Source organism: Cheilinus undulatus, linkage group 7, assembly GCF_018320785.1.
Source record: "Cheilinus undulatus linkage group 7, ASM1832078v1, whole genome shotgun sequence".
NCBI classification, from domain to species: Eukaryota; Metazoa; Chordata; class Actinopteri; order Labriformes; family Labridae; genus Cheilinus; species Cheilinus undulatus.
In genome coordinates this window covers 3,477,908-3,492,250 of record NC_054871.1, presented here as the reverse complement: position 1 = coordinate 3,492,250, position 14,343 = coordinate 3,477,908, and the positions used below count along the sequence as shown (strand labels likewise).

Sequence of the window (14,343 nt, the reverse complement as noted above, 5' to 3'; positions counted from 1 at the left end):
AAATCTTCTCTGCCAATGCTAAACAGTTTATTTTGCTGTTGCTATTGACTCTTGTTTTGAGCTGCTGTTACCCCAGAGACAAGTTTAGATGAACATACTGTATACTAGTGTTGTTGTCTACGAATGCTTAGGGATGTCCGACCAACCAGATCATAAAGAATGCAGTGGTGAGTGAGAGCTTTAGCATTTGAAATGAAACGTAGAGAAGCATGATACACTGAATCCAGTGTCTTTAACAGGGGTGTCAAACTCAATCACAGCAGGGGCCGGATTCTGGATTCAGGTCTAACCTGAGGTCCTAACAGGGTCACCTTTTTACCCATAAACTGTCCACCTTGTTTCACCGGTAATAAAATATGAAAAAAACAAACAAAACTTAGCACTAATGATAAACAATTTTGACATTTAACAAGTTAAAAAGATAAGTTTAAAGACTCACAAGCTGAGAAAAGTTAATTTATTAGTTCAAAAAATTCAAAACATGAAACTGAAAATAATGTTTTTTAAAGGCAAATATATATGAGAAAGAAAGTCAAAATCATGAGTTTAAAAGGTCAAAATATGAAATAACATTTGTATTCATGAAATTAAAAGTCAAAATATGATTCAAAGTTTGAAATTGTGAGTCTAAAAGGTCAAACTATGACATTATGAAGTCAAAGTTTGGAGTTGAAAATATGACATAAAATACAAAATAACTGGTTTAAAAGGTCAAAATATCACTTAAAAATTAAAATTATGAATCTTAAAGCTCAAAATGTAATGTGAAAAGTCAAAATTATGAGTTGAAATGCTCAGAGTATGAAATTAGAAGTCAAAATCCCATCTTTGAGTCCTTATTGTGAGATGCCAAATTGAAAATGTGAAATTAAAACTCAAATTAATTTCTTTTCCCACATTCCTGACTTCTTTTCCAAATATTTTATTCCTTACTTTTTCAGATTTTCTGGCTTAACAAGGAAATCGTAACCCCTTAAAGCCCGTAGTATCATATTTGATACACACTTTAATGATACCTCTGTCTAATCAATATGATCATAAATGGCTTAAAAAAACTTCTGAATCCAATCTGATAAGTGATAAAAATGCCCTCAAGTGGATTATGAGTTACCAAAAACATATAATGTAAAAATATCTATCTTAAATTCTATGGAAATGTATATTTTTAAAATTTAATTAGAAAGTGAAAAAAACATTTCAGTTCCAAAAAAATGAATTTTCTGGCTATAATTTGTGTTTTAGGCTTTAATGGGTTAAATCATCAAGGATAAGTTCACATTTTTATACTTGAGGAAATCTGCAGACCTCAGACTGATGGGCCAGTTAGGAATTCATGATTGACTGAATCAAACGCTAGAAAGATCTACAAATAAGGCGGCACAATGCTTTTTTCTTTCCAAGGCACCAATAAGACCATGTGTCACAGCCATGGCAGCAGTGATAGTACCATGGCCACTTCTAGAGCCAGATTGATACTCACATAAAATGTTATTATCAGACAAAAATCGTTTCAACTGATTCAAGGATTTTCGCTAGAACTGACAGTTTGGACATGGGACAATAGTTGTTTGAATCAGAAGGGTCTCCACCTTTATGTAAGGGAAGAACACATGCAGCTTTCCAAATTGTAGGTATTATTGAAGATGTTTGAAGACTTCAGTTGAAAATATATGCAATAGGCTCAGCAATAATGTCTGCAGCTATCTTTAAGAGATAAGGATCCAGGTTATCTGGACCTGCAGATTTTTTTGTGATCAATGTTTTTTAGAGCTTTGTGAACTTGGGTGACTGTTTAGGATTTTTTCCCCCGCTAGTCTCCTCAGTTTATGCACGCTTTGACATAGCCAAAACAGAGTGCCATGGTCATGTCTTTGCTTGTAATATAAGGACCTTCCCGAAATCTTCCTCCTACAAAAATCAGAGCCAAGAGGAGTCAAAGTAACATTGTATTCCTGGCATTCCAGTATAAAGTCTTTACAGAGTAAGCACATGGCCTTGGACATCAGATAAAAACACAAACATGTCGAACTGTCTGTTCTTTACCTCTGCTTGTTTTTAGTAGCAGAGACATTTTGACTGGTTTATGTGTTCACAAGAACACGTGGATGAGAGGAAATATAGAGACAGGGAAACCTGCAACACCCTAACTGGGGAACAAATGTGGCCAGTGATCATAGAAATGTTATACACTTGCATTACTTTATTTCAAAATAAACTTGTGTGGATTATCTTTAACCCTTTAAAACCTACCATTGTGCAAGTCCTCAGGACATATTCTTACATTTTTACATACTGTAGTGCCATTTTTAGGAGTGTTTTTATTTTTTTATTTCAACATAGGAAGTGCTGCAAATACCCATGGTCTTGTTTATAAAGATTTTTGTTATGTGCGATTTATTGTGTATTTTTACAAACCCATCACTGCAACGAAAAAGCGCTCTGAATCATGGTGAATGAATGAAATGTTAGTGTAACCCCCCAGGTTTTATATGCAAAAAGAATGATCCATCTATCTTATCTGGTTTCAAATCTACCGCCACTCAAAAATGAATATGCCAATCATAGCGTCAGTGCTGCGCTGGGTTCTATAGGGTTAAGTAATGGGCTGCTGATAACGACCTTGGAGGTCTGACCTGGCCCCACCCCTCAAACTGGAAAGTTATAACTGTCAACAATGGAAGAGATTAGCATGGATGCAGTTATAGCAGCAGTTTGATCAGAAGCAGATAACCACACTGGCAGATTTTCTTGATGGAGAAGATGCTTCTGCTTTTCTCCAGACTGACCTCAGCTAGAGTTTCATTAACCCCCTGAGGTCCAAGCACTCGCCGGCGTGTTTCTGCTATGTTCTTATTAGTATCATTGGCTGTAGAAATGTGGTTCAAACACTTCAGTGAATGGGAGAATCTCATCTTTCACTCATGTCCTCACTTGCCATCCCACGTGATTCACAGCCGGAGTTACAGAGCCGATAAGAGAGCCATGGCCACACATCGCCTCTTCTCGCTGTGTGTCAGTGGATGAATCCTTTGACCGTCAAACTTTCCCAACCAGTTGACACTCTGGAACCCCTAAGGCACTGATCATCAACTGGTGGCCCAGGGGCCATATCAGGCCCCCCAAAGCTTCCTGTCTGGCCCCCTAAAGATCATTAAATTCAAAAAAGGAGGACAAGAAGATGTTGTGGATTTAAGAGTATCCTTTGGCTTTAAATGTCTGCAGCTGTTAAATCCACCCCACAAACAGTTGATATTAAATAGTTTTAGAATGACTTTACATTTAATCTGTTTTTACAGAAATTTGCTGTCAAAATTAGTAGATATTAAAAAAGGGTTAATGTTGGCAGAAGTGCTGCAAAAATGACCAGATAAAGTGGTGAAAAGGGGTTAGACTGTGGGGTGATAAGTGGCAAAATGGGTTGTGGAGTGGCAAGAAATTAGCATAAAAAGGTGTGAAAAAAGGTTTAAATGTGGCAAAAACTGGTAAAAGAGGAAAGGGGGGAGAATATCAAAAATTGGTTACTAAGGACAAAAAACAGTGCAAAAAATTAAGGAAAAGGGGTTAAAAGTGGCAAAAAAAGAAGAAAAGTGGCACAAATGGATAAAGGAGTGGTCCAAAGGGAATAAAACTTAGAAAAAATTGTGTCAAAGAGGTAAAAAGGGGTTAAAAGTGCCAAAAATGAGTTAATACCAGTACTAAATCACTTTAGAGGAGGTCCATACTCTGGGATTTTCAGGGGCCCAGCCAATCCTGTTGTCAGGTCTGTCTCCTTGTGGCCTGCTGCATTATAGATAATAGGGATAGATCTCACTGGTCACGACTAAAAATGTCCTGCGTTTGAAGGAAAATACAAATACTACTACAATAATGTTTCAATCAGACCAAAATATGTATTTATTTATTTTTTGTGTATATGAAAGTCCAGCCCCCAGTGTTTCTTTCCAAACTAAATCTTGCCCTTGTGCAAATGTACTTGATGACCCCTGCCCTAAGGCCTTATCACAGTTTCTGCAGGAGGGGTAAGGCAGGAGCTAAGGGAGAGAATTAGACCTGTTGCTCTCCGATGACGGTGAAGCATTTGAATGTTGCAGAAGCCTTGTAACAAAGACTGAGAAGCAGTGATGAAGATGATGCAGCTTCATGTTGCTGAAAATAGAATGACAGAAAACATTTATGGATTTGGGCTTCCCATCCGGCCCCCAGATAGTTATTAAATTCAGAAGATGGCATGCAATTGTTTTGATTTTTTCTTGAAGCTTAAATAAAACCTTCAACTGGCGGCTTATCGGACCAGGAGCGCACTAGTATCTCTGTAATTTGGCATAGTAAACTTATTATTGTTATTTTGAATGAAGTTGCTGGTAAAAAATAAAAGCTGGTGCTTGTGAAAATGGAGTTGATGCCCCCTGCTTTACACAGTCCTCTAAGGCAGTGGTTTTCAAACTTTTTTTGCCCAAGGCACACCTAAGGTTAAGCCAGAATCTCAAGACACACCATATTCATATCAATACAAAATAGACTTTTTAAATCATACAGCAGTCAAGGCGGCCTATAAGGGGGGATAAAGGGGAGAGGTTTCTGGGGCCCAGGCAACTGGGGGTGGCAAAAGTGGGCAAAAGGTGCCTGAAAGGTGGCAAAAATTGGTTAAAGTGATGATATGAATGGGTTACAAGTGGCCAAAGGGGTAAAATGATGTAAAATGTGGTTAAAATGGTTTAAAAGTGATTTAAAAATGGGCAAAAAAGTAGCCAAACAAAGGCAAAGTGAGTGAAAATTAGCAAGAAGGTGGCAAAAATGGGTTGAAAGTGTAAAAAAGGTGGCAAAAATAGGTTACAAGTGGAAGAAAAGTGGCAAAAAAGGGTTAAAGTTGCTAAAACGTGGTAAAAAGTGATGAAAAAAATTGGCAAAAAATGTCCAAATAATAGCAAAAGTAGGCAAAAAGGTAGCAAATATGGGTTAAATGTGTCAAAAAATTCTAAAAAAGTTGCAAAAAAGGGTCAAAAGTATTTAAAAGAAGTTGCAAAAAAACAGCAAAAATGGTTCAAGTTGACAAAATTAGTGGCAAAATGGGCAGAAAAATTGGTTAACTTGGTTGAAAGTAGCATGAATAATAATAATTTCAACACCAATTTCAACTCAATAATAGCTTGCTAAATAAGGTAACTGTTAGCCAGGATGCTAGCACTAATGCTACTGATCCAACACACACACTCATCAATAAATCACAACCAGGGAGGGTCCATTCTCTGGGGTTTTCAGGGGTCCAGCCAGATTCCCAAGGCACACCTAGACTTGTCTCAAGGCACACTAGTGTGCCCTGCCACACCATCTGAGAACCACTGGTCTAGAACACAAATGGGCCTCAGTATGCATAAAGCTGAGACTGTACTGAAAATGCTGATATAAAACACTTGAGTATTGTGTTATTTGCAAGTATCTTAGAAAGGTGAATAAAAAAACAATGTAAAAGTCAAGAACCCTAGACCTCACAGGGTTAACCAGAATGTTATCTCTGTGAATCCTTGTTTCTCAGCTCCTCCCAGGAACACTACGGTCCTCATCCTGCCGTCTACGGTGGTCCAGGAGGGACAAAACGTCACCGTCTGCTGCCAGACCGTCAGCTTCCCTCCTTCAGCCGTCATCCTAAAGAAGCTGACCAATGGGACGGAGCTTTACTCCAACAACGGCACCTTCCTGTTGGTCAACGTCACGGCCAGAGACTCGGGGGTTTACCAAGTCAACGTGACCAACGACCTGGGCTACCAGGTCAAAGTGTTCAGCATCAGCGTCACAGGTCAGCACCCATCAGTCACACCTGACTGTGACTCGTATTTTTAAACGGCATGGAGATGTTTCAGGTTTGATGATTGAAACATACAGAGAGGTCGGATTCACTGCAGCAGCTGCTAGTAGCTTAGAAAGCTGCAACCTTTTAAACTTCCTGTTTGTGCTGGTTTGCAGAATTTATGCATGGTTTTCATTAGTGGTTAGGGTTAGCTGAGGTCGTTTGCTGTTAAATGTTGGTCGTTGTACAAACTCAAAGGCCAAACGGGACAAAAGTTGGAAAAAAATTAAGAGTAAAAGGAATTTTTGTGATTAATTGAAGCTAAGTGGAATTTTTTTCCAGCAGCAGTTTTCAGTGATGTTAAACTTTCCCAAAAATAATTTTGTTTGTAATCCTCCATCTCGATCGTATGAATATTCACTGCCTGAATTAGCCATCTGCTGTGTTACCCAGATAAACAACCGTCAGCTGGGCAGGAAGTAGCGTTGCCAAACAGACAGTAGATCCATAGAACGACTAAAAGTGCGAGTCCTCTTTGCAGCACATCTATAGGCAGCAGATCCTTAGTTAACACTGTTTATATTATGTAGTCATTCTACAGTTTTTATAGGTTAATTTGCATATTTTTCAGCCTGACATTTTGGCCGCTATTATCTTTAAACCCTGGCACTGAGGGTTTGTTCTGAAGTAGCATTAACCCTTTGTTTGTAAACCTGTCTGCCTCTTTTTGCCTCAGGTTTAGAGAGAGACAAAGCTGCACAGTCCTTTAGTGCAGTGGTTCTCAACCTTGGGTTCCTGAGACACTGAGAAGGGGTCACCAGATGCCTTAAAAAACTAAATATTTTTAAAATACACTGTTGCCACTTTACACCAATTTTACCAAAGATTAATCCTTTTTCATCCATTTTTAACACCAATTTTAGCATTTTTGCCACTCAAAACCCATCTTTGTCTATTTTAAACCCTTTCCATTCCTTTTTTTGCCTGTTTTTGCCACTTCTAAACCAATTATTACTACTTTCTGCCTATTGTTGCCTCTGTTGACCTGTTATTGCATCTACCAACCACTTTTTACATGTCGTTTAGTCCATTTTAACCAAGGTTAACCAATTTTTGCCAGTTTAAATCCATTTTTATCCCATTCCATCTAATTTCTACCAGTTTTTTTGCACTCAAAAGCCATTTCAGCCACATTTTAATCCCTTTTTGTGCCATTTTTTTCCACTTAATTTTTTTTTTGGTTGTTTTTGCCACTTTTAAGTGTTTTTTTTGCCACATTTAACCCATTTATGTTCCTTAAAAGTACCATTTCATCACCTTTTACACCATTTTTTTCCATTATTAACCAATTTTAGCCATTTTTAACCCATTTTAATTCTGTTTTTAACAGAAGTTATTTTCATTTAAAGAAGGATATTTACCACATAAATGAATAAATAAAGATATTTGTTTCTTTGATCAGAGTGGTTATTATTCAGGCCATGGTTTTTACAGCTTAACTTTACAACAGACCATGGTTTTGCTGACCTCTATGGACCCCCAGTTTGGCTGGGTCTCAGAAACCTCCCCCTTTATCCCTCCTTATGGACAGCCTTGTTTCCACACGACTGTTCTTGAATGTTCATGTTCATGGTGTTTTCAACCACCTTTAGGTACAGTGGGGGTCCCCGGTCTCTGGCACCTTTATTTTGGGGGTCGTGGGCTTAAATGGTTGAGAACCACTGCTTTCGTGAAGGTCCTTTAGTGTAAAGTCTTTGTCTTTTTTCTCACAGAGAGAAGATCCATCGTTCCTCCCAGAATCAGTGACATCATCATCCCCGTCCTCTGCACAGCGGCGGGGCTAGCAGCCACCGCTCTGCTGCTCGACTACCTGAGGAGGTCAAGGAAGAAGGGTTTCTATCAGCTGCCCCAGTCCGCTCCACCCTCAGCCTGAGGCTAAGGCCGGCCCACTACCACCAACATGTGGCTTCAATATCTCAACGCGTGCCATCAGGAGGCTTCCATGTCTGAAAATACGGCCACAACATCCCAACGCAGGACACTTCCATCTTCATGTGTGGCTACCGTGCCCTTGTTTTCATTTACATGTCGATTCCACCTCCATCTATGAACGCTTCCAGACTTTTGGCTGCTAATTTGCAACGTGTGACAATCTTAATCAAGGTTTTTAAAACATCAATACTGCATTTTAAAATGATACTGTCTGTTATTAATGAACGATAGTATCAGAAGTACTGACACTTTAGTAAAAACTGCATGTATTAATGAGACGGATGAGTAGGGGAGGAATAAGTCTTTTAAAGTCGTGCACAAACTCCTGCACATGGGTCTGAATCGCACAAAGATTTTCAGCATTTCCACACAGAAGCATTGATTTTTACTAGAATCATATCAAAGTTTTAGATTCTGATATCATAAAAACTCTGATTTTAATATCTACTGAACATGTGGCTTTGACTCTCAAACATGTGACAACTGAGTGTGACTAAAACATCCCAAACTCTGGGCTTTAATATCACAAAACAGGACAATCTTACCCCTACATGTGGCTAAAATGCTCTGACATTCAGCGTGCTTTCACACCCAGATCATGTGGAGAGGATGTTCCAGAATGAGAGGGTGATCCCTCTTCAGACCCGTTCATTAGGACCCATGCAAACATGACAATCATGCTGTTTCAGAGCAAAACAAGTCCATCTGAGTTTAAGATGCTCACAGGAAAACTTAGCTTACCTCAGCTGCAGATATTTAACTCATTACAAACCATTTAAGCCCTATTTAAGACGTCTATCTGGGCCTTCAAACTTTCTAAAACAGCTCTATGAATTAAAAGATGTATATCATGTCTTTCCATGAGTAATGGTATGCAAACATGCAGCCTTGATAAACAGGGTACATGCCTATTACAGACCTTAATGGTGATAATAAGATATTTTAGATCATACATGAAACTAAAACACTCTGAGAGCTTTATAACCATAAACTGTCAACCTTGTTTCACAAATAAGAAAATATATATTTAAAAAAATAGCACTGCTGATCAATGATTTTGACATTTTTAAAGTTTAAAAGATCATTTTAAGGCTCACAATCTGAGAAAAGTAAATTTATTAGTTCAAAAAGGTCAAAATATGAAACTGAAATGGAAAAATAATGTTTTTATGGTAAATATATTAGAAAGAAAGTCAAAATCATGAGTTTAAAAGGTGAAAATATGAAATAAAATTAGTAATCATGAAATTAAGTCAAAATTTGATTCAAAATTTTAAATTGTGAGTCTAAAGGGTCAAACTATGGGATTATGAAGTCAAAGTCTGGAGTTGAAAACATGAGGTAAAATACAAAATAATTGGTTTAAAAGGTCAAAATATCACTTAAAAATTAAAATTATGAATCTTAAAGCTCAAATTTTATATGAGAAGTCAAAATTATGAGTTGAAATGCTCAAAGTATGAAATTAAAGGTCAAAATCCTAAGTTTGAGTCTAAATTGTGAGATGCTAAATTGAAAATATGAAATTAAAACACAAATTAATTTCTTTTCCAACATTCCTGACTTCTTATCTAAATATTTTTACTCCTTACTTTTTCAGATTTTATGACTTAACAAGGAAATCTTAAATCATCAAGGATAAGTCCACATTTTTATACTTGAGGAAATCTGCAGACCTCAGACTGATGGGCCGGTCATAACAGAAATATGAGATTATCTTGGGGGCCGGATTTGACTGTTCCATGGGCCGGATTTGGTCCCCGGGCCTTGAGTTTGACACCTGTGACTTAGGGCCTCCATAGACTTTTTGCCACTATTTTTTTTTTCCAGGCACTTGTTTGTGCACCACTGGAGGGAGCATCCCGACCCACTACCTGAGAACCACTGCTTTAAAAACATGTTTATGACAAATGAGGGAGAAAAGCTGTTAAAGAGGCACACATTCATTCTTGCTTCACTGCAGACAGCATGTAGGGAAACAAAGCCACAGATGATTTATGGGCTGTTAATGCAGAATATGGATGCAAACACTGAAGTGGACTACCTGGTATCTGAACGCCCAGACTGCTCTGTAAATTAGCAATAATGATTGTCTGAATAACCCCTGAGCATCACACCTGAGCAGCAGGTAACCTTCCTGTCATTCTGCAGAAGCTCCTGCCTTTTCTCTGAAACCAGTGACTGTTAACTCTCCCTTTAACTCCTCAGCCTGAGCCAGACTGAAGCAGAGACCATGAATCATATTCTTAATTATGTAAGACCCCCTCACCCCCACTTCAGAGCCCTAGAGGGGGTTTCTGTGCGGGGCCAGGAGGAGGTTGAAAGTGAAACTGAAGCCGGGACAGAAAGTCTTTTGGTACTGCTGCACCTTCAGATTGTACATTATGAACCTGTGTTTGTGTTCCAGTGAGATTATGTGATAAGTGCTGACTGATAAATGTGTACTGTTCTGTTTTTGTTATTGAAATATTTATTCGCTCACTTTGTCCTGGAGCTTGTTGGAACAGGATCAGATTTTCTGGGAATTTCCTGTGATTCAGCTCTGCAGCTTTCACTTTTACTTCTGTCGCTCATGCTGTTTACTGGAAGTCTTCAGGATGTCTTGGACGGTTACCATGGCAACACCCACGCTCCATCAAACCCTCGGTGAAAACTGTCTTTATGAGAAACTCTGTGGGACGGTGTGAAGGAGGCGGGTCACGTCATTAGAGCTGCAGGAAGCTTCAGGAACATCAGATTACCTGCTGATGAAGAGGAGGAGATGCTGTAGAGACTGGAGTCAAGATTTTAAAGAGGTTTTTATACTTAAGGAGGAGCAGGAGGAAGGGTCATTAAATGCCCAAACGTCTACTGTGTGTCTGAGAGAATGTGATAAAGTGAGCATGTGTAAATAAATTTATAAGTTTGACATACAAGAATGAACTCTGCTGGCTGCTGTTGTCTAAGATAAAACACTGAACTCATGGTTAAAGCACTATTAGTTCCTGTAATATCCTAACGCAGTTTTCCCTGAGGACAAAAAATGTCTGCTTCCCAAAAACAGCTGTAAAAATAATAAATATTAATATTGTTTTCCACTTTAAACCAGTCAGCCTTTAAGGACTACTTCAGCCTGAAATATACATACCAAACATTCATTATTTTTGGGGGGATTTTTAACCCTTTAAAAGCTAGAATGTTTACACAACTCCAATGTTTTTTTATTAAAAAAAAAAAAAACTAAAACAATTTCCATGTCATACATTTCAGGTTTTTTTTAATATTATTATCAGGCCAATTGGCAGCAACATGATTTTAATGCATTTATTTTTCTTTCTTTCTTTCTTGTCTTTTTTCTTGTTTTTTTCTAAACTCACACATTTGTGGTCCTTACAACAAAAAATGTCTGCTTTCTAAAATCAGTGGTAAAATTTAATTTATAAATATTTATCCACTTTAAACTAGTCAATCTGTTAAACTACTTTAGCCTGTAATATAAATATATATGATATATGGATTATATTTTGGGGATTTTAACCCTTTAAAGGACAGTAAGCTCGCATAACTCCACTGTTTTTAACAGAACAAAATCACACAAAAAAAATCAAATAAAATACACACACACTTTATTTTCAAACACACCATTATCCAACATCAATAGTGACACACTTAGCATTTTTAGTAGCATGCAACCCTTGCAGAAAACAGTAAAAAGTGTGAAAATTTGCGAGATGCCTTGAATGGGAAAAGTAGCGCCATCTGGTGGACAAATATAAAAATTAAAAATTTGAAAGCCAGTTGTCCAAAATGAACTCTTAACATAAAGGGATGCATTTGTTGATTTTAAGATAAATGTGGGATCAGTAATGACTTTTCAGTGGCTACCAATGGGACATTTTTGGTCCTCATGACCAAGTGTGTCGGTTTTTGTGTAGCTTACCCATTTTAGGCTAATTTAAGAAACAGACAAGAATTCTATCACATTGTAAATGAATATCCTCTGGAATATTTGAGTTATATTCATTCAACACAGCCAAATCTCTCTCTCTTAAATCTTTTAAGGCTTAACTTATTTTCTGTCATTAAACCCAACTGTTAATGCTTTATTGATGCATTAATGAAGGGGTTCTCAAGTGGGGGCAGGACCCCCTTGGGGGTCATGAGATACTGAGAGTGGGTCACCACATGCCTTAAAAAAAGATTTCAAACAGTATATTTTACCATTTCTATGAGGAACATGTACATAAAATTAGTTAAATCTAAGATAAAAACATGGTCATTTGATGAGATTAATGCTGAAATTAAGCAAATGTTTTAAAAGAACCTGTAAAAAGTAAACCTGCATACAGGCCTGCCCGCAGATTCGGCTGATAAACCCAGAGAATGGCCCCTCGGGTGTGGTTTACTGCTGATGTCTGTGTGTGTGCTGGGTCAGTGTCAGTGTGAACATTCTGGCTAACAGTTCCCTCATTTTGGAGCTGTCAAACTATTACTGGGTTAAGATGTTGAAGCCACTTTTTAACCTCTTTTCCTGCCCAATTTTGCCACTATTCAACACTTTTACACAGTTTGTGTGCATTTTTGCATCTTTATGCCACATTTTAACCCTGCGGCACATTATCTAGCCTTAAAACAGACCTCCGCCATCAGCCCTATCTCCTATTCCTGCATCCAGATGGTGATCCGGATCACTCCCAAAATCTAATTCGGTGATAACTCCCTCCCCGGTGGGGTGGAGACACGGTGAGGCAAAGCATTTGCTTCGCTACATGTAGACTGTCATGGCCGAAGCACCCATGGTCTCGCTGGACAACTGAAAGTCATGGCAGAGGGTGAATATTCCTCCATTCCTCCCAGCATAGTGAGTATTCTCGCTACAATTCACTGTCTTTCTCTCTGTTACGCTCCAACTCATCTCCTTAACAGGTGTCTTTCAAACTCTATAAACTCCAAAACTTTGAATGGAAACACACCAAAATAATGCTGCTGGATTTGAAATTACTCATGTCCGCCATCTCCTGGTGTAAAGTGGTAACAGAGCAGACCTCCACATTAGCCCTATCTCCCAATAGTAAAGAATCCTTTAAAAAATTCCTGGAACCAGACGGTGATCCAGATTAGTCCCAAAATCTAATCAGTTCTTCCTTATGCCATTTCTGACATTTCCTGAAAATTTCATCAAAATCCATCCTTAACTTGTTGAGTTATATTGCGAACAAACGAACAAACGAACAAACCCACCTGAGCACATAACCTCCTTGGTGGAGGTAATAATAAATAAATCCCTAGGGGGTCTGGGGGTCTTCCCCCAGAACATTTTCAATTAAGTAGATGCCATTTCCTGTATTCTAGTGCATTTTAACACCATATTAGCACCAGATAATCCAAACTGGTTCTGTGAGATACAGTTCTGGCTCAGTATAGATCAAAAGAGGGCCCAAGATAAAATTCATTGCAACAGTAATGTTTCATAGTAGTTCTTGGTTCAATGGTCTTCTGGAGTTTAGTGTGTTTTCTTCACTCAGGAGGTCAGTTTAGTGTGTTTTGCCAATGAGGAGGGCACTTAAACACGCCTTTTTGCCTCCCAATTCGGCAGTTTATCATGTTTTAACCACCCAAGGGGGCAGTTTAGTGTGTTTTGCCAACCAGGAGGGCACTTTAGCGTGTGTTTTGGCTCCCAAGAGGGCACTTTTGCAGCATTTTTTAACAGTTGGGCCACGAGGGGGGCGACCACCCCCCCATGTACACCACTGTTCCAGACCCTAAACGTACAGCCAGAGCTACAGTGGACTGGTTTAGATTGAAGCATATTCATGTGTTAGAATGGCCCAGTCAAAGTCCAGACCTAAATCCCAGTGAGAATCTGTGGCCAAACTTGAAAATTATGTTCACAGACGCTCTCCAAATCTGACTAGTAGGTCCGAGCTTTGGTAAGAGAGGTTTTTATTTAGGTTAAAAAAAATATGGCTATCTCAGCTTAACTTTACAGAGGACCATGATTTTGCTGACCCCCACTTTGTCTTACCCCCCCTTATGGATGACCTTGAACAGAGACAGCATGGTGCAGACTGGTGGTCCCACACAGACCGCACTGCTAAAGTCTGCAGGGACACCAGCAGAGACTTCAGGGGGCTCTCGAGTCAAATGAAGTACCAGTCCTGATGGCAGTCGGAAGAATTCTTTATCAGTTGTTTACATGATCAAAGCAGTAAAATAAAAGCTCATGATGGCCGGTGGAATCATCACCGTGGCTATTTTAGTGTTGGACTTGGATGCCAGACTGTGCCCTGTCTCCTGAGACCCCCCGTCCTGTCCAAACAGAGGATCTGTCCTCTTTGAGGCTCAGAGAGATTTCAGAGACAGGCTGGCTGAATGTTTCAGGAGTTAAAGTGTGAAAACAGTTCCTCTCTCTCCATCACTCTCTCTCTGAAACCCCAGAGCCCTTTAACGAGCCGGACGAATAAATTAAATGTTCTGCTGCTTTTGTCTCTGACACAAAGCTGATTGGCTCTCAGCTGGTCGTCATGGAGACAGGAAGGCTTGAGATGTGAGGTGTGAATGTGGATCAGTCTAAATAAAAAGAGAAT

The 14,343-nt window shown here is 38.8% G+C and overlaps 1 protein-coding gene across 2 annotated transcripts in view; it reads left to right on the top strand.

Moving 5' to 3' along the window:
- vcam1b (vascular cell adhesion molecule 1b) overlaps positions 1–8,883 on the top strand; it is a 43,988-nt gene extending 35,105 nt beyond the window's left edge. For both annotated transcript variants that reach the window (XM_041791280.1, XM_041791279.1), the window contains 2 exons: positions 5,534–5,794; positions 7,558–8,883. In XM_041791280.1, the coding sequence (XP_041647214.1) occupies positions 5,534–5,794; positions 7,558–7,718 (422 nt within the window). In that variant the 3' untranslated portion in view covers positions 7,719–8,883. The remainder of the gene's footprint in view (positions 1–5,533; positions 5,795–7,557) is intronic.
- The last annotated feature ends 5,460 nt before the right edge of the window (positions 8,884–14,343 follow it).